General features: G+C 37.3%; 1 protein-coding gene across 25 annotated transcripts in view; it reads left to right on the top strand.

Annotated features, from left to right (window-relative positions):
• The window catches only part of DLG2 (discs large MAGUK scaffold protein 2), a 984,477-nt gene that overhangs the window by 637,273 nt on the left and 323,557 nt on the right, over positions 1-23,647 (top strand). For all 25 annotated transcript variants that reach the window (XM_040055800.2, XM_040055802.2, XM_040055798.1 and 22 more), the window contains one exon: positions 18,520-18,644. In XM_040055800.2, the coding sequence (XP_039911734.1) occupies positions 18,520-18,644 (125 nt within the window). The remainder of the gene's footprint in view (positions 1-18,519; positions 18,645-23,647) is intronic.

Consider the following 23,647-nt stretch of genomic DNA (forward strand, 5'->3'; position numbering starts at 1 on the left):
ATGGCTGCGCTGCTGCTGGCGGCATACCAATGGGATATGAACAATAGGTGGATGTTTTTAGGAGCTGAAAATCATCCTGTTTTCATTTCAGTGCTGTGATGTGTACCTGGGTCAATGTCTTTTTAGTCAAGGCAGTCTTGTACCTCAGGTACCCCCTGCTATTCCTCACTTCTGCTTCAGCAGTTCTGTTTGCTTCTCCATCCGCTGCTGGAAAAATGATAAAAAAATTAGCAGTAGATCTCACACCCTGGTTTTGAGCTATGAATGCAGAATGTGATCCAGTGTTTTTGACAGGAGAAACTTAGCCTAAAATGGGAAAAGTAGCAGTCCGGGAGAAGAGAGCCAGAGAATGTGGTGATACATCCTATTTCATCAGCTTTCCTCAACCAGAGAGAGTCTTTTGCAATGCCTCTGAAAGCTGCTCTCCCTTCTGTTGAAGAGAAGCTGAGTGAAGGAGAAAGTTTTCTGAAAGGTAAGCTCACAGTGAACAGTTGTTGGTGCACAGGATGCATTCTGGTGTCAGTTGTGCCATCTGGAAGAAAGACTGCCTTGGACTTGCTCGTAGTCAGTATGAGTTTTCTAAACCTCAAGAGGAAAATCATTATTCTGTTTTCTTGGGCGACTTGGTCAAAAGAGTGCTTTGTTATTCCACAAGAGGATGAGATTTAACTGTAGGGTAACTGCAGCCATGCTAATATAAAATGAACACCATAAAACAGCCATGAAAACATGTTTTAGTAGGTATCACTTGAAGGACAAAGTACAAAACTAAAACCTGAAGTGCTAAATTACTTCTACAAGTTGTCAGATAAGATTTCTGTAAAACCTCAGATAGTGAAAAGGAGCTGAAGATATTTAGAGTGAAATTGAATTTTAGCTTCTAAAAAAGGAAAGAATCATCCTCTAGAGGAAAAAAAAAGAAAAATACTAGAAAATTATTCTAGAATACATGTAAGTCTTCTGAGAATAGATGTAGTAAGAGCAAGCTCAGATATACTAATCTTCTGAATTTTGGTGTTAGAGCTATTATGCGGGAGTTGATTACTTTGCTGTTAAGGAGAAATGAATACAATTGCAGGCATGATGAGGAACAATGGACTGATGAAGTTGACACAGTTGTCTTTCTAATCACTGGGGAGAGTAAAAATTTTGTGAAGTCTTATCAAGGAAAAGTAAGCAGAGGTGCAGACTAACTGTATGCTACCAATCAAGACTGACTAATCTTGAATTTTCCTGCTGGGAGAGTTGGTTGGATGCCTGCACTATGAGATATTCAGTGTACGAGCCTGATCCAGACTCTTTTTACCTATGGAAAATCAATGCAGTTTTTCTTGGCAGAAGAGGTATGTGTGGAGTATGCAAGTACAGGATTCATTCCTAAAGATGGAATACGTTTAAGCAGTTTCCCTGGAATATTTAGCCACATCTATGGAAGGTGCTCACTCTCTGAAAGAGCTGGTCTGCTGCTTGTTGCAGTACAATATTTCCTGGCCATGTTTCCTCTCGGAAACACAGTCAGTTATTGATTTAGGTATTTTCATGGCTTGTGAATGGCTTCTTTTAGAAGCTGGCTTATTGACTCTTTGTTGGGCCAAGGGAGAGGCTTTCTGGAAGTATAACATTAATGTGGAATCAGTACAACTCATTAGTTTAAATTAATTTCTTAAGTTTGTCTATTTAGTGACCGCTTTAAATAGAACTTATTTACTCAGCAAAGTAAATTGCTCGGCAAAGCTGGAAAAGAGTGCAGTTCTTTTTATCTATTTGTAATGACTGAGCTTCATATGAAATCTGGAGGAAATCTTGCATGTCCACTGGGCTATCATTCTTTGAGATAAAAAGTGTTTTATTCATCTTTCCAGGTGCTCATATTCTTCCCTTTCATTCACTCAACAAAGAATAATCCCCCTTTGAGTACAGTACCTTGTTTGGAAAAAGTTTACAGTGCAATTCAATGAAAGCCAGTGATCCTTTTTATATTATTTCATAAGTTGACACAGTAAATTTAAGTTTGAAAAGTTTTATGAAATATAGTTATGGGATTCTTGAACAACAGATGGTGGATAAACACTCTACACTTTGAAATTTGGTATTCATAGCACTTGTTCTGCCTGAGCTGTGGGTTCACTCTCTGGGGATGACTCACGCAAAAATGTGCGTTCACAGATAATGCAGAACAAACTTTAGTTTAGATCTGAATTTTTTGTGCTTTCCTGACTGTGTGTCTAAATGTTCCTAATGAAGCAGTCTGACTTGCTGCTCTGTGTATGCCGTGCTGCTTCGTTGAAAGGAAGATATTTTTGTTAATTGTCATGATGATTTTCATCTGTGTGGTGGCATTTAAAAAAAAATCCTATTAATTAAGAAAAATTGTGTGAAGCCAGGGTGACAGTGAGATTTTAATTTGTTCTTGTAAGTCAGTAAATTTTAAAACGGCATTCCTTAGTGAAGTAAGTGGTTAGTCACATGCTTGCTCTGTTTCCCCAAAGTGTTCTTTATTCATTATTGTTAAATTTGACTGGGAAATTTTTTTTTTAAATAATTTAACACTATTGCAGAATTATTTGAATTTAAATGAAACAAAGCTCTTTAAGCATCTTGTCTCACATGTGTGTTGAACACTTTGGGAGAACAGAGAATGGATGGTCATGCCAGACACACAACATGTTCTGTTCTCTCTGTGGTGTTGGCACATGTGATGGTGTAGGCTCAGAGATGGGGCGTATTTAAAGTCAGGCTTTTTAGAAAGAGTCAAGTAATTGGGTTTTTTTTATTATTTTATTTAAGTGCCCAAGCATTCTTTTTGTGTGGTATAATATTAATTTCCCTGTAAAATGATATCTCTAAAATCTGGGTATCATGTTGCAGCTTTTGGCACAGATCTAACAGTTGCTTGAGGCACAGGTTGGGTCCTTGTCTACTAGAGTCACATGCAACACTTTTAATTTGGTTTCAAAAGCTTTAGAAATTTCTCTGGTATTATTCCAAATCCTCATACTGTTTTTTTCATTGGTTGTTTCAATAACATATTTTGAATTCTACAAAGAATTTCCTTGAAGCCACTTGTTACATTAATTGTAATGCATATGGTGGCATATTATTTTTTTTTGTAAGTTAATTCAGTATTGAGTAACTGCATTTCTGTCTTGCTGAACTGAAGGATTAATCAGAATTAGAATTTACTCTCTCTGTTTAGCTACATAATTATAAAATAATTTCTTTTTCTGATTCTATATTTCTATGGCTTAAAAATGTTAAATCATTAAATGCATTGAAATCTATTATCCCCTTTGTACTGATGCATATAATTGTCATAATTTAGAATAGATGAAGCTCATGACATGTTTCTGAATCTTGAACAGGGGAAGGGGACAGGCTAACACTTGCCCACCATTGTGTGCCATTGTCCTCCTGTGCAAACTCTATGTTGCAGGAGAGACAGTTTTAAATCTCATCAATCTGTATGGAAGTGGCTGCAGGGGGTTGTGGAAGTGAATGCTGGAGGGAATATCTAGGGGAGATTCACATGGATAAAGAGTCTGTAAATTGTTACAGCTGTATTGGCAAATGTCCCACCTAAATTTAAAAGGAATCAAGAAAAAAGCATCATGTTTTACTTATACATACACACCCACTGTATTTCCAAACATCTCAAAAAAAAAAAAAAAAAATCTTTGCCAGATATAAAGCATTTTCTATTATTTAATTGCCATCTTGAGTATACCCAGTGTTCACTGAAGCATTTCAGGTGTTGTTAAAACAGTCACATTGCTTTATAGAGAAAGCTGAGGCAGCCATGGAAATCGATTGCTGCATGTAGAACAACCATCCCCTTTCCTGTTTGTGCATCCCACCACATTTCTGATTACCAAGAAAACAAATCTCTTTTCAAGTTTTTTCGCTCTTAAGATCAGCCTTTAACAGCCATTTCATTTGGCAGGTCAAAAGCGATTTGTTTACTCAGCGATTGTCGCCTTTATTCAGAATCTAACCCCTTCCAATGGTGTCAAGTTTGGCATAAAACAAGCATATGCATAACTTAGAGATTTTGGTCATGTCTTACATCATTGCTGTGACAGTACATCCCATAGGCTTCCTCTTTCAAATGTACTGTTCTGTGGTGAGATTCATTTGATTACATGTATCCCATGGGCTTCTCAATTAAAAAAAAGTTCATCTTCTGCATGGATCTTTTTATTTGTTGGATAACCCCTTGGACACAATGAAAAGCCTTAATAGATACTAAAAAATATTATGACATGATACTTATACTTTTCTTTAACAGAGTTCTACCCTTCACGTATATTTGTTAAAAAGTAGCTTACATTGCAATGACAATGTGTCATTTATTTTGTAGCTGTAGAATTTTAATGACAAATCTTATTTCAGCTGGAAAATTCAGTCCCTCCTTTCCTTTTTAAGGAGATGGCCATTATTAGCAGTATATTTGTATAAGTAGACTTAGGCATGTAAAATAAAATTCTGATGCGGAACAGAGTTTGTGAATTTTACAAAGTGTAATGACAATGTACTGTGGAAAAGGCATATGCATTAATGTATGTGTAACCTTAGATTACATTGAGGCATATCATGGGAATGGGGAGATGCTTAATGTTTAAAATTACCCTGCTTGTGCTTTGAATAAGATTTTAAACAACCCTAAAAATGAAAGAAAATAAATATTTAATGTGTGTTAATGAAAATAATACCGATTCCTTGTGTTAAATATTTTGGGACAATACCTATTATCTCTGTAGTGAATTTCCAGAAGGAATCTTGAGAAAAACAAGCCAGGGTACCAGCAATTCTTTCTACCTTTGGCTGTATATAACAGATGGCAGGGTAAGAGTTGGATGCAAAACATTCATCACCAACTTTTTTAAGGTATCTTCTTTTTTTTCCTACCTCTACTTCACTCTGGCAGAAATTTTCTCTTTCACAAGTTTTCTTGGGGGAAATATGTAAAGTGGAAAGAAGAACATTCACAATCATCATAAGAATACTTATCCAGGGTGTGGGAAAATGGGATTGACATGCCTCCTCTGCCTGATCTGTAACAGGGATTTGTCTGTGATGAATGCCTACTTTTGCTCAGGTGTGTCTTCCTCCTGTTGGACCTGTTCCACTTTAAATATACAATTAAATATTCATTAGATCAAAGATAGAGTGCCTAGTGATTAGGGCAGTCCTTTGAAATGTAAACCCCAGTGGTGCCTGTTCAGAGGAGTAGTTTAGTTCAGGTTTTGCAGCACAGATGAGTTCCTCATCACCGACCTGCTGGTTATTCTGATCTCATTCTCTCTCTTTCTTGCTTCTTAAAACCTTTTCTTACCTCAATTTTCTCTCTCATTTTAGAGCACAAATTGCATGCTAGGACTAAGAAACTATTAAATGAAGGTTGATTGCAACTGATAAATGTATGTGAAACATTTTGACTTGTGCCAATTTGCATGTTGATGAATTGCAATGCAGAAGTGTCTCTTTCTATACAGTATAGAGAGAGGGTATGTGGCATGCTTACCCTAATTGAAGATGTTCTACGGAACATGTTTTAAAAGTCTGGTGAAATGGATTACACCTATTTTGTACAAAAAAAAAGCATGATCATCCAAAAGAAGATAAAATTCTTTCCTCATTCTTGCAGCTCCATATATTCTGCTGATGTTAAAAATCAGGATTTTAGGGGTGTTATTCCTTAGGGTTTTAGTATGCTGCTAATATTCAGTGCTGTGCTTCAAAACCCACTACAGTTATTCTTAGTTCTGAAGGGGGATATGAGAATTCCCTCTCCTTTAGGAGGATGACACGGGAATTAATAAGTCTTGAAGTAGCAACAGTTAATATGCATGTTCATGAGTAAAACTAAGAGGAAAAGGAGTATTTTCACTGCTAGGGGTACTTTAAAATGCTGAGTTAGTAATAATTTTCTTTTGAGCTGAAATTGCTTTTCTCTAAATTTTCCAAATGTTATAAAACTAGCATGAGAGGCTATAGTATCAGGAACATACTGCTTATTTTCTGTGACTATTTTATGAGTAAAATTTCAAACCCATTCACATTGCTGAAGTATACTCACAGTCACTTAGTTCTTTTCACTTCCTGAGGGGTTATTTTTTCTATGTTTTAGTTTGCATTGTTAGTTTACTGTCTAGGTGATATGTGGAATATATTCCAGGAACACAGCAGTAACTGGGCTTTCATGTTTTTTTCATGCTGCCAATAACAGGAATCTCAGGTTTATTTCTGATAGTGGTTACTCCTAGAATGAACCAGCACAATGGGTCTTTTGTGGCAAAAACAATACAGCTGATACTAAGAGAACTAGATCTGAAGCGTTAGGAACTAAGATAAAAGATGGATTTTCAAAAGGTATTTACATGTAGCCTGTTTCTCTTGAAATAGGTGGCATTTCTATCAGACATCAATTGGAATAGGTTTATTCTTTTGAAAATTCTGCTCATCAAACTTGTTACTGTACATAAAGATGCTTATCTGTGAGCGAGCCACATCTGTGTTTGACCCAGAGGCATCTCTGACTGTGGTCTTTCCATGGAGAGTCTGAGATCAAGTGAAAATGTCTTTGTTGACTTTTGCCTTTTTTCTTAAAAGGTGTGCATTGGTAATTTCTAGTCTAACCTCCTTTCTTCTGATAAGGCTCAGCCTCTGTCTCTTTCCTAGCCTGCATTCCTACCACTTCCAAAAAGTCAAAAGTGGCATCTGTACAGCTGGAGAGGAAAGGACTTTTTTTTTCCATGAATCATGAGACCATTATTCTCTGCCAGTAAATCACTGAAAAACACCTTTAAAATAATGTTACTGAACTTGAAAATTGCTATTAACTTACCCTAGGTATTTTTAATATGACTCAATATGATTCATTACCATGACACTTACAAGTAGGGCATGGGAACTTTAGAATTCCTTTGAATTTAATAAATAAATAAATAAATAATATATATATATATATAGTATGTTATTAGATGTTATTAGATGACTGCTTTGGGTATGGTAGTCTAGATCTGTTGCACGGCATTGTTTGTGCTGGTTTATATATGTGCTTAGTGCATTGAGAACACAACCAAACATTTAACAAGTGTTGAGATAGGTAAAGGAACAGAGAATCTTAACTGACTTCTAGAAAGACAGGAAAATATTGCCGAAGGAATGTTTTACCTGACTTTGGCAAACATATACCTGGTTAGAGATTCCTGTTCACTTCTTTCCCCCAGAACAACACTTGTAGAATTGATTTTTCTGATGTAAAGAATTGTGCATTTCTCCTTTGACAAAGTTGGTTTGTTTAGTTCCAAAGAACTGTGTGAAAGTTATAAGAGGTGCAGTTTTAGCCGTGAGTTTCATCTGACATTTATAGAGATCATGTCAAAAAAGTCTCTGCACCTAAGAATATACAGTTATAAATCTTGAAAAATGAATTTTTGTGGCGATAGATATAGATATATAGATAGATATGTACACAAAACATTTCAGTATCATGTTATTGTTAAGATAAAGTTAAGAAGGGAAGTTTTTAGTGACTGAACTATTCCTAGGCTGGCAGCAGATTTTGAATCATGTTTTGTATTTGTGACACTTGTGTTTCATAGAAGCAGAGAATAATTCAGTTTGGAAGGATTCTGTGGAGGTCATCTTGTCCAAGCTTTTTTTCAGAAACAGCTTTGAAGCTGCTTTAGATTGCTCAGAGTTATAGTCAGTTAGGTTTACTAAGAATAAGGAAAAAATGGACACTGAAATGAAATGTTTCAACAAAACACGGTCACCACAAAATTATTGAAAATGATATTTAGATGTGTGTCTGTGGAAATGAATAAATTGCATTTTATTTATCCTTCTTTGTATTTCTTCTCCATAAAATCTTTAATTGAGCATCATGGGAAATGCCTGAAAGAGAAGTCTTTAGTGTTATTCAACATATGAATGTGTTTCAAACGCTTGCTTTAATTTACATTAAAAGAGAAGATAATGCTAAGCTCTGCATGCTTAGCCACTGGAGTAGTCCAGTGTTGGAAAGGTAAATGATGCAACAGCAAGAATACTTAGTTATTTGCCTCTAGGATTTGTGCTTGAACTTCTAAACCCTAGGGGCCTTTTAGTTCATTAATAGTTTATCTTTTTATTCCAGATTATATGCCCTGAAGATCATGATTTTGAATAAGGCAGCAAATGAGGAGGTTTACTCATGCATTTGCTTTGATGTGAGATTAAATAAGAGCTGGAAAGAAAATATTATCAAAATCTTACAATGGATGTAAAGATTTCAGAGTTTTAACCTTAATGATTAAGCATGTGTCTATTCCAGTAAAGAAATACAATTCAAGAAATTGTTGAAATACGTTAAGAAGATGCTAAAAAAACCCCACCAAGCAAATTGCAACAACAACTAAAAACACTCATTTCACATCTGTGAATATGACAGTCAGATGGGAAAGAACAATAGCTTAGACAGTACCTTAGAACTTGGGTTTATTCCAGCACTCGTGATACTTCCGGGGTCTCAAATTCCCTTAAGTGCCTTGCACAGTGATGCTGTAGTGATCATGCAATCTGTCAAAATAAACCCATTTAGGCATGCAGCAGTTTTTCAACACAAAGACTTAGAGCTACAAACCAGTTTAACCAAGGAATTTCCATATAATCTCAAGACATCCACTGGGGTTTTCATAGTGCTGAAGGGGATGAGAGTGTCATCATTAGAGAGGAACTGAAGTCAGCAGCAGTTTTCTTATTTCCTTTTAATTGCTACCACTATGTGCTGAAACCCTGTTGGTTTCCATGGCTTCAGTAAAATCGGGTTTCTGTTCCCTAAGTCCTTGTACAAGATGTGACTGTCTACTTCTGTCATAGAGTTACATTTAAACATGTCTTAATTCCCTCAGTTTTTGCAGATAATTGCTTTGTGAAAGTTTCAGTGATGATCCTGTCAAGAGTTTTGTAAGTAGCTTGCTACTTGAAGAAGCTTTGCTTTCTTTCAATTCTTTTTAGTGTTTTACTCTCTCCTGTTCTTCCCCAACCTTCTTAAGTCAAGTTGCTATTATCACTTAGTGAGTGCTTTCCTTCCCTTGGTCTGACTATTTCACTTTCTTTTGTGTAGCCCTGGGAGCTCAGAAAGCTCTCAGGTCTGGCTGATGAGAAGTCTACAGTGAGCCTGGAGTGATACCACATGACAAAGAAAGACACACACATTTATAGATAGATACATAGATTTTTTTTTTTTTTTCCCCCCCAAGTGAAGTAAAAGTTTTCACTCCTCACGACTAGCATTTCACTGCTCCAATTTTGTGATGAAAAATTTTGAGTATTTAGTTTTCTCTCATACTGCTTTTCGCATACTTATCAGACAGCTTTTTGTGACATTTGTTTGCTATCACTCTAGCCAGCTAAAGGAGGGCATATGTTGCCCCACTTCTCAGTCTGAGATAGAACAGGCAAGGTCATATGATCCCATAATGCTGGAAAAGACAATTCCTACAGATATTAATGAAGAAGGACAAGAAACACATTGAAGGAAAAAACTAGGCATACATGTCTGTCACAGCTCAGAGGCCATTAATATGAGCTTAATAGAGATAAAATAGTGAAAACCCAACCTGGAAGAGAATACGTATCTATTAATTTGCTTCAATCTGTGTAGAAACAGAGGACACACTGTCACTCTTTCATGAGTTGCCCCATTTTGGAAGTGGTTTCATTCCTTGTCTAGATGTGCTGTTTTATAGTGTTGTAGATTTCATGTGCATTATGAAAAATAAAATCCCTTGGATCATTTTTTGAAATACATATTTTTTGAATATCATATTTGGTCTGTGCAGTGTTGAGAGAACAATATCACTCTACAGGTATCAAGTGAGAGTAAGAATATGAAGTAGTTGTAGTCAAGTGTATTGTGGCTTTGTAATGAATGTGCTGAACCTGATAAAGAGCTTGAAAACAAATGGCATCGTGAGAGATGAAAATCTGTACCATATGGAACATGATATAACTATGGAGTCTCAAAACTCTTGACTCTAGGGAGTGTGCCAGTGTACGTGGGAGAAGTGAGAATTTCATGAATTATGTTACTGTTGAGTAGATTTGGAAGTAAAAAATAGTTCAGCAGTAATCTGATAAATACGCAAATGTTCTTGTTCTCTGAATGAGACATAAATGTAGCTTTTATGTTCAGGCTTTTAAACTGGGGCTTTGGACAAAACACTGGAGAGGAGAACAATACAGTACAACATGTGCAGATACCTGAAAACATCGGTGGAATGATTGAAGTCTAAAGACAGATATGTCAGGATTTGTGTTAGAGTGGGAGACAGCAAAAAAATCACACACTGTGTGGCAGAAAATGGTTTGGTTATTTAGTGTGTATCGCTCTTCAGAACATAAAAAAACAATGCTAGTATAATTGCCAGATTGTGAAAGAATTGCAGAGCAGAATCCTGTCTTAAAGATCTTAGTGCCTTGAACAGGTGGGTTTAACAAACATTTTCTATTGAAGTCCTGAATTGGATGAAAGTACATATCATATTATAAAAACCCCAATTTGTTTCAGTGGGATGAAGCATTAATGTGTTAAGCTGCTGTTTGCAATGTGGCTGTGTTCTGTTGAACTGGGCATTGTTGAGTGACAGGTAACACCCCCACTATGTATGTGATGTTAATCTAAGTGTGGCTGAGTGAAAAGTAGAAGAAAATCCTGTATAGATTCACTGTCAGGTGAATAGAGGAGAGCTGTATTTTAAGGTAAGAAGTACTTTTTGGGGAAAAATCGTACTGAAGAAAGTCTGCAGAAATACTCAGATCTTTACAGCAATCTCACATGACCATCTTTTCTTGGCTCAGTGTATATCTAGAGGTATTTCCTCCTCATAAGTATCTTAGGTGCCAAACTTAAGTAACCTTATCTGCTTTTAATACAGAGAAAAATAGAAAGTCTTTCACAGACTGTTTCAGAGCCACAGCAAGTCTGGTCCATATCTAATCCTTCCATGCCAATTAGGGACAGAGTTGTCAATCTTTTGTCTCATTTGTAGACTACGTTACTTGATTCACTCTGCTTGCCCGCAGCACTTTGTATTTTCTTCTCCTGTCCCTTATCAAAGAAAAAAAAAAAAAAAAAAAAAAAAAAAAAAAAAAAAAAAAAAAAAAATCTATATCTATATATCTATCTCCCTACAGTTTTCTAAGTTTCTTATTCTCAGCTTTCACTTTCTTATGCTGTCAGGTACTTCTTGGAGAAACGTGGTCTTGTAGAACAAGAGTGAACGTGATTTTGGAAGGAGTTTTGGGGTTTTGTTGGTTTTTTGTTTTGGTTAGCATTTTGTCTCATGGGAGAAGGTATTGTCTTTTTCATCTGAAACAGAAGTATCCTGAGGCAAGAACACTAAGCCAAAGATGGTAACAACCTTAGCCAAGATTCAGGTACTGCTGTTCTATAAAACAAATAACATTTGTTATTAAAATTACTCTGTTAGAGATTAATTTTGGACATAATAAAAATTTGCTGAGTAGTTTAGGCTAACTGTTTTTAATATCTGCAGAAAACAAATATTGGTTTCATATTTTATTTTTTAAAAGAAAGCTATGATTTCACTTAAGCAGAAATGTAAAAATTAAAAATTACTACAAAAAGATTAAACGTCATAAAATGTATAAAAGCAAGTTTGAAATGAAAGTGTCTCACAGTATGTTCATAGTGCAAGGGGATATTTTTTCACCATCTGAAATAAACTCAACAGTAGTTTATGAATTAAAATTTCTTGAAGCAACATTTACTTAAAAGAATGAGCTACATTAGAAAACTTGAAAAGCAAAACCAAATAATTTTTCTTTTTTAAAGAGCATAATTTTGAAACCAACACCATATTAGAAAAGTGGGCCTTACAGAGAAGTGCCATGACTGTAGTAGCCAGAGCCCAAAAGCTTTAGCATTTTCATGCACATATGGAAGTTAAGAAATTCTGATGAATGAATGCCAAGCCTACACTGCCTTCATAGGATGTAGCTTATCTTTGTATTTAAGAATTTTGAAATTTTGCATAAACAAGATAAAACCAGCATTGCTTAGACTCAAGAAAGTTCAGGATTTTTAGAACCTACAGATCATAAGTGCTCTTGAAAAGCTGAAGGATTTCCCACTGTAAAATGCAACAACTTTTCAAGAAGCACTAGGGTCTTTTACAATTGTAATAATGGAAGGCAATAAAAAATATAGCATGTCTGGAGGAATCTAGGAATGAGTCAGATATCATTCTATGAGCATTCTCTTGACTAAACTTGCTCTGACCAAACCTGCAAGTTTAGGCAGCAATTCATACTTTAAAGTCATCTGTAAAAGATGTGAGAGAGAAAAGCATTCCACAAATTTGGCTGTGGACACCAGAGCAGAGGTAGGAAGTCTACAGTTTAAAAAAAAAAAAAAAAAAAAAAAAAAAAAAAAAAAAAGAAGTCCTGTAAATCAGTTGTGGGGGGGGGAACCATCAAAATTAAATACAAAGATAATTTCAGTAATAAAGACTTTGGGAGTATGTGTTGTCACCTGAAACAGCTTCCAAACTCTAGAAAACATTTTGGAAATTACTCCTTCTGTCTTAGACTTTTCACAGACTGGTGGACTCTGAAACAGGCTTCCTGATATGCTGCGGTGTCAGGGTGAAGTTGCAGCAGTAGTTAAGTGAATATTGTGAAGTTCAGCTATTTTTTTTTCTTACTTGAGCACTAGAGATTTTCAAAGTCATGTCACTTCAGAAGATTGAGAAATTATTTTAGGTGCACCGAAGTAATTAAATCACTCAAAAAGCATCTGTGTGAGTTCTGCTGTCACCTTATTGATTAGAATTAAAAAGAAATTAAAATGGAGAACAATTTCCATGTGATTGTGGTAAGCCTGTTTAATATGGTAAAATACAATCCCTTTCTCAGGGAAGTACTCAGTCTGCTCTTGATAGACATTTATGATATTCCTTCTGCTTCTCAGACTTACATTCTTCCATGATTTTGTTAAAGACTGAATGACTTTACATTATTGTTAGTCAAAGTTTCTTCTAAAGCAACTGCAGCCCTTGAGCAGAAGAAAGGAGAGAAATGAGACTCAGTAAGGACAGAATAATCAGTAGAATCGTAGTGAAAGCTATCGAAGTGCAGCATGGTGAGCTGCAATATCATGAGAAAATTACTTCAGTAGCTCTTGGTGTCAGCTAACCTGATGCGGTGCTGGAATTCCGCTAGCTCCCCACGGCACCACGCCGAGAGTGGGACACGCCCCAGACGCAGGATGATCTGAGGTGTGGCTCAGCGTGGATGCTCTCTCTACAGCTTAAGCTGTTGGTTAGGCGCGCAGCAGAGATGAGGATGAAGTCTTTTGTACGGGTTCCAAGGAAAGCTTTATTCCACGGAGGGTCCAGGGACAAAAGACTGAGCCCTCGTATGCAGGGATCTTTATACACGGGAGGATCTACAGGAGGGTACGAATTTTCAGCCAACAGAGAGAGAACAAGAGGGGATCACAAGGTGGGGACAACAATGCTAGAGCCAATGGGGAAACTTAGAGGGAGGGAAACAGTATAAACTAGCCAATGGGGCCTCGAACATTAGGGGATTTCCAGGCAAGGGGTTGGGACAAAAGAGGATTGACAGTGAATATTCAGGAGCAAGGGCAGGTTTAGGACCAGACAGGAGGGTACAACTTAGACTGAACCCTTAACGTAGGAGATAACAGAACAAACCATTAAAGAGAAAACTCACCACAACGCTGAACTCTGTTCCTGCAGAAGGCAATGTGGAGCACTTCTGTCAGTTACTGACAAAATAAAAAGGCCTTATGAAGTTGCAGCCTGATACATGGCTGCTCATAGAGGTGTGTAAAAGGAGAACATGAGATAGAAGGCTGAGCAATAAGAAATAAGAAGGATAGGTCTCAAAGCCTTCTGGCTACCCAAAACCAGTACCTGCTGGGGGTTCTTATTTATTTTTGTGCTCCTTATTTGTAAATATAACAGTCTTGAGGGAAGAGATTCAAATTGGCCACAACTTACAAGTTTTATTTTCTTTGCCTGGCATGTGAATAATCTGTCATTTTAATCTGTCCGCAAGTGTTGTGTTTCAGTGCTGGGAGGTGTAACACCAGTCATCTGCAGTCATGCTGTGTGGCTGTCGGAGGCTGTCTGCCACCGCAGGGCCAGGAGAAATACAGCCAGGCCTCTTCTCTGCTCAGGTTGAGCTATAAAGAATTCAGATGGTCCTTCTGGTGTGCAAAGCCCCATTTGAGAAAGTCATAAAGGAGGCAGGCAGGTGTAGTAAACCTCAAGATGAAGTGCTGACCTTCCCTTCACAGGAGAGCAGGAAGGCGGCCTCAGGGGCTGGGCTGCACGAAATTGTTTTGATATGGTAGTTTGACCTAATTTTCTGTGTTTGAAAAGTAAAGCTGAGCCAAGAGACAAATTTGAGCTTGGTGGTAAATCCCTAAGAAGCATGACCTATCCAGCATGCATAGGAGGAAACTCAGGCAGTATTTTGTGTAAACCAAACTGGGCATGTTGTGCTGTGCTAAGCCTTTTGTCCGTCTGTGTGCAATGACTGGAACCTTGCAACAAAAGACGGGGAAGGTAGTAAGAAACTAAACTAACAATTAAAAAGTACATTCATCCATCTATTGCTGTGCAATTTTATGCAAGTCTTCCTTGAATAGTCACTAACTAATTATATGAGGTTTTTATAGTAGTAGAAGTTGAGAGCTTGGACAAAGAGATGGAAAGATTTAGGCCAAGAGATAATTTAACTAATAAGAATTGAACACAAAATAATTTGGATATGAACCCTTATATAGAATCACAGAGTTCTCTATGTGTGTTTGTATATATATATGGACATGCTAAAAATTATGTTTCAGTGATACCATTAAAGGTTTGTAGCTGTGAAGCTTGTTCAGACTTCTTTTGTCCCTTATATGTGTTGGGATTTTTTGCATAGATTTCTTCTACTGAAGGATCCTGTCATAAAATAGGCAAGCACATTTAAGCCTAAATGTGACTCTCAATTAAGAAGTATCAGTGGAGTATTCCAAAAGAGGAAGACTTTTTCTCCTCTATATCAGCTCCTGTTAGTTCTCATTAAGTATTTATCTGCATTGTCACCAGACCTCTGTGCGCATTGTTAACTTGCTTTGTAAGCATCCAAGAGATGTAAGGCTTGGAGTAGAAAGAGTACAGTGAATTAACTTGACAGATATATATGGGGAACCACTCCCAAACATGAATCAGCGTGAGAAGAAGCACGAATGTTCCACCTTGGAAAATGCTGTGGCTAAGTGATGGTTCAGTTGTTGTTTCGGGCTGCAGGATGGCATTTTCATTGGTTAACATGAAATGGGAAGGAGTCAGATACGCCAAGAAAGGCTGTGAAGATAATTACCATGTGCTTTTTTTTTTTTTTTTTTTTTTTTTCTTCTCCTGGAATGGGGACAAAGGAGGTGCAAAACTAAAGGGTAGGGAACCAAGCCTTGTGGAAGTGTTTAGGAAGCACTGCAGTAGTAAACAGTACTTACTGGAACTTGGAATTACAGCTTGACAAGGGCAATGAGATTTTTGTACAGCAACAATATGATGGTGAGCCTGCATACTAAATGCAGATCATGGAGAGAAGCAGGAGGCTCAAGGAGAGGTCTGCATGTCAGTATTGCTGCTCAGAACTAAAATACACAGTAGCTTTTAATCAGAATGTTCCTGTTACATTATTTTTCAAACCAAGGCTCTCAAAAAGCTGTGAATGATTGTAGCTATGCTTTTAGGCATGTTGGCTTTGATCTGAGGTACAAAGAAGGTTTTTCCATGTAGGCAAGGCAGACCCTTCATAAACCGTAGTGAGGAGAACGGAGTGTAATTGCTCTTAGCTTTTGCAGCAAGTTTCTGATGCAGGAAAGCCTTGCAGGGATGCACGTATTTGTTGAGGCAGCTCGTGCCTGACAGCTTGTAGATCCTGTTGATCAAGTCAAGGACTGCAGCCAGAATAATTGCTTTAAATTTGCTGGGTAGAGAAGTGACAGTGAGAGGTGCTACCCTGTGCTTTCAAAAGGTTGCTCCTAAGGGGCAGAATCAGAACAGTCTCACAGTGTAACAGATGCGCATTTATGGATAAATGTCAAGGATAGCACTAATTCTCCTGAGAAGTGTGTGGCAGTGTTACCACATCACTACTTATTGCCAGCATTGCTGTAGCATTTTTTAGCTCTAAAATGTTAATGGAAAAATATACAGTAGGGTGAAAAGGGTGCTAATATTATTTCCTCCTAAAAGATAAATGCATTTTATGTGATGAACTGTAACAACTAAGCACACCCCACATAACAGGCAAGCTTTGATATTTTTTTAGAGGTCTTCAGACGCATTTTTTAAAAAATTATGGTGTAGTTGTATGTCTTGTGCTACTAATTATGCCCAGATTTGTCCTTGTTACCCTCCTCTTTGCCTTTCCCTGTCAAAACTAGGTCTTGGGGATTTGGAAATCTACCTCTTTTCAGAAACACAGATTACTGCATATTTTTAAAATCTCTGAAGTTAAGAATAAACACAACAATTTTATTTTTTAGAAGTTTGTTGGGGTTATTTTGATTGCGAATCAAGTATTACTCAAAATTTCTAGAAATTTGCCTTTAGTTTTACTAATGTTTTAGGATTTTTGTTCCAGGCTTGCTGAAGTGTGTATATGTAGTCTTTTTTTCTTTCCTATGTGTTGAACAGTAAGCTTAATTAATAATATGATATAGAGAAAGGATTTCAGGAAAATACTCCTGAAATATTTAGAGTGTGCATGTTACTGTAAAATGTGCTGTATAATTAGGCATGTGTTAAAGTATTGGGAGAATAACCTGAATCTGAGATGATCCTAATGATGAAAGGGAGATTAAATCAAAGATTTATAATGCTGGCCTGGAGGTGTTTGCTAACTACAGAAAATATATACAGAGTGTTTCAGTACTTTAATGAGTTCCTTATTATAGCTGGCTGAGAAGCATTATGATACGTGCAGTCCGAAATCCATTTCCTTGGATTATAAATTAGTTCACAATTAAGTGCTGATAGCAGAGCTGCACATTGCGTGCACGTCTCTTGGGTAATGAGGACTGCATCTCTCATGATGCAGAATACTGATAACAGCATTCAGAATATGACGTGCTGCAGGCAGGAAATACGTAGGTTTTCACACACAAAATGCATCACATTGTATGCATTGAAATACAGTTGAAAAATGCAGAAGTGATATTTGATTTAAATTATTTAGAAAAAAAATGTATGGAAGCACCATTTTTATTAATAAGTTTTCTCACTAGTGCAGAACTAGATACATGACCACAAACAGCAGTAAAAGAAACAAACTTGAAATAGTCTGAGAAGCTGGTGAAGTAAAAGTATTTTAGTGCCCCAAATCTGCAGTACATATTCTGCAATATATATGTAGTTATATTGCTGTGGTAAGTCTAAATACTTAACTGTGAAAATACTTTTGGCTGTGAGGCCCTTAGAGAATCAAGTATTGCATTGAATTTTATGGTGCTCCTTATGCATAAGGGGGTTCTTAAACCTGCATCTGCCTTTCTATAAATAAGAAACAATCCCTTGGGGAAAAAAGCTAATTAACACAGAAAACAACCAACCAACCAACCAAAAAAAAACAACCCAAAAAACCAAAAAACAAACAAACAAACAAAAAAAAAACCCCAAAACAAACAAAAAAAAAAACCCAACCAAAAACAAAAAACAACCCAAACATGTACTTAAGATTGACTTATATAGAAAAGCATAACCAATATATACTTCCAAAAAAGAATTAGAATTGTGTTTTTGAAGTGTGTGTGAAAAAAACGGTGACTTACTTTGCAAGAGTATGAATGTGTTAACATATCTGTATATCTTTCATGATATTCTCACAAATAGTAGAAACAATAAGTGAGATTATTGAGTAGAGTCTTATAATGTCTTTCAAACATTTTTTTCCTAGCAGATCAGTGGGATGAAAGAAGTACTCTTGTTTTGTGCATTTTGTTGTTGTTGTTTGTTTGTTTTTTAAAGCATGTCAGTCTTCAACAGAAACTAGTGTATTAAAATACTTTGGAGTTAAATGTTTTTCACTGTTTCTGTTTACAAATGACAGTCATTTTGAAAGTCTTTTTTCAAAGCTCTGAAATGTTTTTAGCCTCTATTTCTCATTGATTTGGATGAATTAATATTGGAGTTCAGATGCTAATTTATGTGACTTGCTTTTGAAAACAAATTTAGGTCAAATCCTGTTTCTGTAGGAGTATCCATTAACTCTGTCATTAACTCCAGGAAATCTTTCTGTTCACAGCCTCTGTTGTTTAACTGACAATTAATTTTTTCTGACTGAGTCACCTGCCTTCAAGTGTGGAGTTGCCAAATAAAGTGCTTCCTTTAAGAAGCAAGGATACTTTGGTCATGCAGTGCAAATGAATTCTGTAGAAATCTAGCATCTGAGTGGTGGATTTACTTGTTATTATTTTTCCAGGGAAATTCTGGCCTGGGGTTCAGTATTGCTGGAGGAACAGATAACCCACACATTGGGGATGATCCTGGGATATTCATTACTAAAATTATACCAGGAGGAGCTGCAGCAGAGGATGGAAGACTCAGGTAAAAACAAACTTATTACGTGTGTTTGGAAACAAAATGCATAATTATTATAATTGTTCTCTGGCAGCCATATGCCAACTGGATCTTTCATGGGGTCAGGGGAAGTAAATGACATGTTTGGAGTCTCCTTTCTTCTAAGACAGCTGATTGAAGGAGCTTAGAGCAACTGAATAAGGGTAGTTAAATCCTGTATAGTAGAGGGCATTTGATGGTGCCACCTTCTTGGTACCAGGTATTTACTTTAGTGCAAAAGGTAAAATGGGGGCAGCAGGAGGAAACCTGAATATCAGCATGCAAGTCTTCTCTGTCTGGCCTTTGTGTGTTCCTGGCTGAAGAACTACACATTGGTCTTATATATTAGGCTATCAAGACTTCCCAAACTACAAAGCCATTAAACATAGCTATTTGTAGGTGCTTCCTGTTATTTGGCTGCAGTAGTGAGATGCGTTTACTGCTGCTTCCGCACATTATTTTGTTCCATGAGGATGTGATGGCTGTGCTGTATGTTCTGAGTCATCTCCAGAGTGGTCTGTTGCTTTAGATCCTGAAACAAACATACAGATCACTTGATGGGGTTCTCAAGTACATGGCAGCATCTCCCTTGAACAAGAGGAACCACAGAAGTGCTTGTGCTTGTCTTTACTTATGGACTCAATGCATAAAGGCTTACATCACAGGGGCTTCCACCTTACAGTTGGTTGTGCAGCCTGCTATTGCACCAAAAAGCCAACTCAGCTGGAGAAAATTGGGCTAAAAATGATTCTTTCATGGTCTCAGCGCTGAAATAAGTTCTGAGAGCCTTTGCCAAAGTCAGATGGTTTAAAATTCATAAAATGTACCAGATGGTAGCAACATTTTTCCTGAAGCCTTTCCCTTTAATTCAAAACTAAAAGTAAGGGAGTTGGTCAGTTTAAAGAGCAAGTTTGGGGTATTTCTTATGCTACATTAATAATTTGATTTTGGAAATGCTTATTCTTTTTTTACTATGATAGTGATGAGGAGTCATGGTGATTGGCAGTGCCTGAAGAATTTAGTTTCAACTAAGATTGCAGATAAAAGGAACAAAACTAATATCATGTAACTTTGTGACTGAAATGCAGCTGTCTACCCCTAAGCTAGTCTCCTAACAGTGAAGAAAAACCTAAGCATTTCTAGGTTGTGATTCATTTCATCCTGAAGTTAATGCCTAAAATAGAACAGAAGAATAAAAGAGCCTATATTTTCATTGGTGACTCAAATGAAAAGGAGTTTCTTTGCCTAGTGTAATGGTTTTAATTTAATAAAACTGGGCAGAAACACCAATTAATGTAGGGATTATAGTATTAATTTTTTGTGGGAGGGAGAGATTAGGAGAAAAATAAATAAAGCAGGCTTAAGCTTAAAAATGAACAAAAATAGTTTTATTAACATATATTAAAAGAATGAGGAGGGAAGAAAAAAAAAGAGAAAAAGAAAACTTAAACTGAAACAAAATGATACCTTAAAACATGCTTCTTTTCTCTTACAAACTATTAACTTTCTTATTGAACAACACAGAAAGACACAACTTAGGATTTTCAGTCGGTTTCACTATTTAGACATAACCACTCATTACTTTAGGAGAAGAGTCTTTCTAAGATCTTTTTATGAAGACGTTTGCCACAAGACAAAATAGTCCAGTGCTCTCAATGTCACACATCTGCTGCCACCCGGAGTTTTCGCAGACTGATGTTCTATCCGCAGAGCTTCACAGTGTATCTGCGATACTATTTATGAATACTTCTGATCTAAAATTATCTTTGTCTCAAAGGGCTGAGACCTCCTTTTTGATCCAGGAGCAGGGGTTTCAAAGTTCCTAAATAAATCTCCATTACATCAGTCCTTAATTTTGATTAGAATAGCATTCTACCCAAATAATACTAAGATGCTGTAAAGAACAGTTCATTTCTTCATAATTTGCCTTAGAAAAGTCCGGTTAAAAATGTCCACTTCTTCAATCCTGTTCCAATATTATTAGTTCTTTCACTTCTCATCTATCTGACTTCATTCAGTGTCTGTTCTATGTACCCTTATGTTTTCTTTCTTCTTTCTCTCAAGGAAGAATTGTGCTTTAAAAGTTTCATGTTGCTAGTAAAGGGTTAAATCTGCCCGGGCTTGCAATGGCCACGTGCACGCGCCGGGCTGCAGGGCTGAAGGAAAAATGCAAGGCCGTGCTGATGGAGGAAGCTGGTAGATGTCCTTTTTTCCACCTCTCGGTGTCATCCAAGGTGGCTCAGCTCAAAGTTGTTATGGAGCTGCAGGCTTTCTTCCTCCGCTGCCAGCGGTGATTAAGCTGGGCCATGTTTTGGCCCTTTCTGCCGTGGTCTGAGCACACGGCCCCGCACTGCCGAGCTGCAGCCGCCTCTCCCCTGCCTGCAAGCAGGGGAAAGGGCTCAGCCGGCCCCGGCTCTCCCTGTGCGGGCAGCGGCCCTCAGACACCCGGCCGGGCCCGGCCCAGCCGCCCACAGGGGCAGCAAGGCCCGACCCGGGGCCACCCGCTTCCCCTGATGTTACCTCATGGCTGATTCTAAAGTGAGAGAGAGAGACTGATTTCCTGCAGTTAGTTTTCAAATGTCCCCTCCAAAGTCACGTCGACATTTCCCATTGGTCAACTTAGCTGCCAATATCTCAGCCAGCTTTTTGATAGGTCCTTGTCTTGCGCCCCCCCCCCCACGGTCAGAGCAGGGAAAAACATTTTACATTTCTCCATATCTAGAAAACAAAATTGTGCCAACCTATGACACCTAGTCCAGCTGTATTGGTATGTACTGTAAATGTCTGCATGGGGCCAGATGAGCTTCATGGAAAACACAGCATGAGGAAACAGCAGTATTTGGAAATCATGCTATAGAATTAGGCATGATGAGCAACAAAAAGGGTCTTAGACCTGAAACTGCCTTTCTGCTACTAAAAAAAAGGCAAAAACCTTTTGCCTTTCCTTGCAAAAACCAATGGTATCTTTTTAGTAGAATTTTTACATATGAAAACTTCTTTAGTTTAAGCTATTAAGAAGGTAGAAGCAATTGCAGTATTTTGCTGTCTGTAAAAAATCAAATGTTTCATAACTCATCCCTGTATTAAATAACTACTGTAGATCAAATTCATGATTATGTCTGTGTTTTAAACATCTTGGAAAGACCTTCTAAACCCACAAAAAGCAGCATTCTAAGGCAATTAATTAACCCATTTTGAGATTAGATGTGGCAAAGTTTGTGTTTTGTAATAAAAGTTTAGCAGTACAAGTATAGTTCTCTTATTACGAAGACTTATATAATGTTTTATGCATATATTTGGCATGCTCATGCTTTCTACTCTAAGATTTTAGAAAGATTCCTCCTTTCCTTGTTTTGTCTGTCAAGTGGGTCTCACTTTGCTGCAAAGTCACAAATCCCATCACTTTTTAGGAACACCTGAAGATGTAGTTATCAGTGGTCATTACTGATATCCCACTGAAGGGCCATATCCTGGGGCAGTCTTCTCTGCCTTTCATGATAATTAATTTTTCATAACAGAGTTTATCAGCTGGGGCCACTCTATAGGAACAAAAGCTTAACCACTTGCAGTAACAACTATTAGCAGTAGTGATAATAGAGGTTTCTTAGCAAAAGACCAATTTTTAATTACCTGAGAATGAGTGATTGGTGCTTGTAGACCAAAAAAATACATACATTTTTGTCTGCTTTTCTTTGACACTCTTGCCTGCAGATACTCTACATTATGTAGCTGTGTGAGCTGTCTGAACTGACTTCTGTATCTACTGTCTGGTTTTAATCATAAAAGCCTGTAAAATCACTTCCACTGCATTTTACATGACATCCCTTTGATCTAACTTAGCTGAGTGAAGTTTCTTCAAACAGCAAGACTGTGAAAGTAACCTGTAAGAAATTGACTTCATGCTCTAGACCCTTGGGAATATTTTACATGAATGCATGGTTTGACAGGGGAGGAGTAGGTCAACTGAAGTTTCACACAAGTCCAACAAAAGCAAATGCAGCCTACTGCACCTAGGAAGGCCTAACTCTCCGGTGTTAGATGTACAGTTATAAGTACGTAAATATCAGGTATAAACACCTGATGGGAGGTGAAGATAAAGAAGCCAGACTTTTTTCAGTAGTGTCCAGTGACAGGGCAAGGAGCAATGGACAATAAGCACATGAAGTTTCATCTTATCATGAGAAAAGTCTCTTTTATGGTAGGGTGCACAGGTAACTCAGAGAAGTTGTGGAGTGTCCATCCTTGGAGATATATAAAACCTGGCTAAACATGTTCCTAGACAACCTGAAGCAAGTAAACTTGCTTCAACAGAGAGGGTTTGACAATGGGATCTCAAGAGGTGCTTTCCAGCTTAAATGAAACTGATTCTTTCATTTGGCCCGAGCCAGCAGTGTGCTCTAGCCTCACTGAAGACCAGCATCGAGGTGAGCAGAGATGCGCAAAGAAAGAACTGGAAACAACAGTTACACGTTGCAATAAGGAAAATTTCAATTGTGTCTGAATACAAAAAGAGATCTCTTTAATATAACTGGTGATTCCATGAGATTATGGAATCTCTCTTCTCCAAGAGGTTCAAAAATTCATCTGGAGGAAGTCCTAAGCTATATGATTGAACTTTCGAATTGGTCCTGCTTTGGGCAGGAGCTTGGGCTAAACGACCTCCAAAGTTTCCTTCCAGCCTGAATTATTCTCCAAATCTGCAGATTACTCTTGTGAATAAAACCTGTGTGTGAGACTGAAGCAAAGGCGATTAAATTCCTAGGGTTTTCCTTTAGTGGAGATCAGTACTTTTATTGACAGTAGGTACAGTGCACAGTGCAGGTTTGCATCACTTCATGACCCATATATCTGCTTAAAATAGCAATAATTATCAGCTACTTTAGACTTCACTCATCTTAATATAAAAACTTCCCTTTTTTGAGAGGCTTCTGAACTTTCAAAAATCAGAGAAGCACAGAAGCACAGGGTATCTCAAGTTGGAAGGGACCCAT

Source organism: Hirundo rustica, chromosome 2 (assembly GCF_015227805.2).
Source record: "Hirundo rustica isolate bHirRus1 chromosome 2, bHirRus1.pri.v3, whole genome shotgun sequence".
NCBI classification, from domain to species: domain Eukaryota; kingdom Metazoa; phylum Chordata; class Aves; order Passeriformes; family Hirundinidae; genus Hirundo; species Hirundo rustica.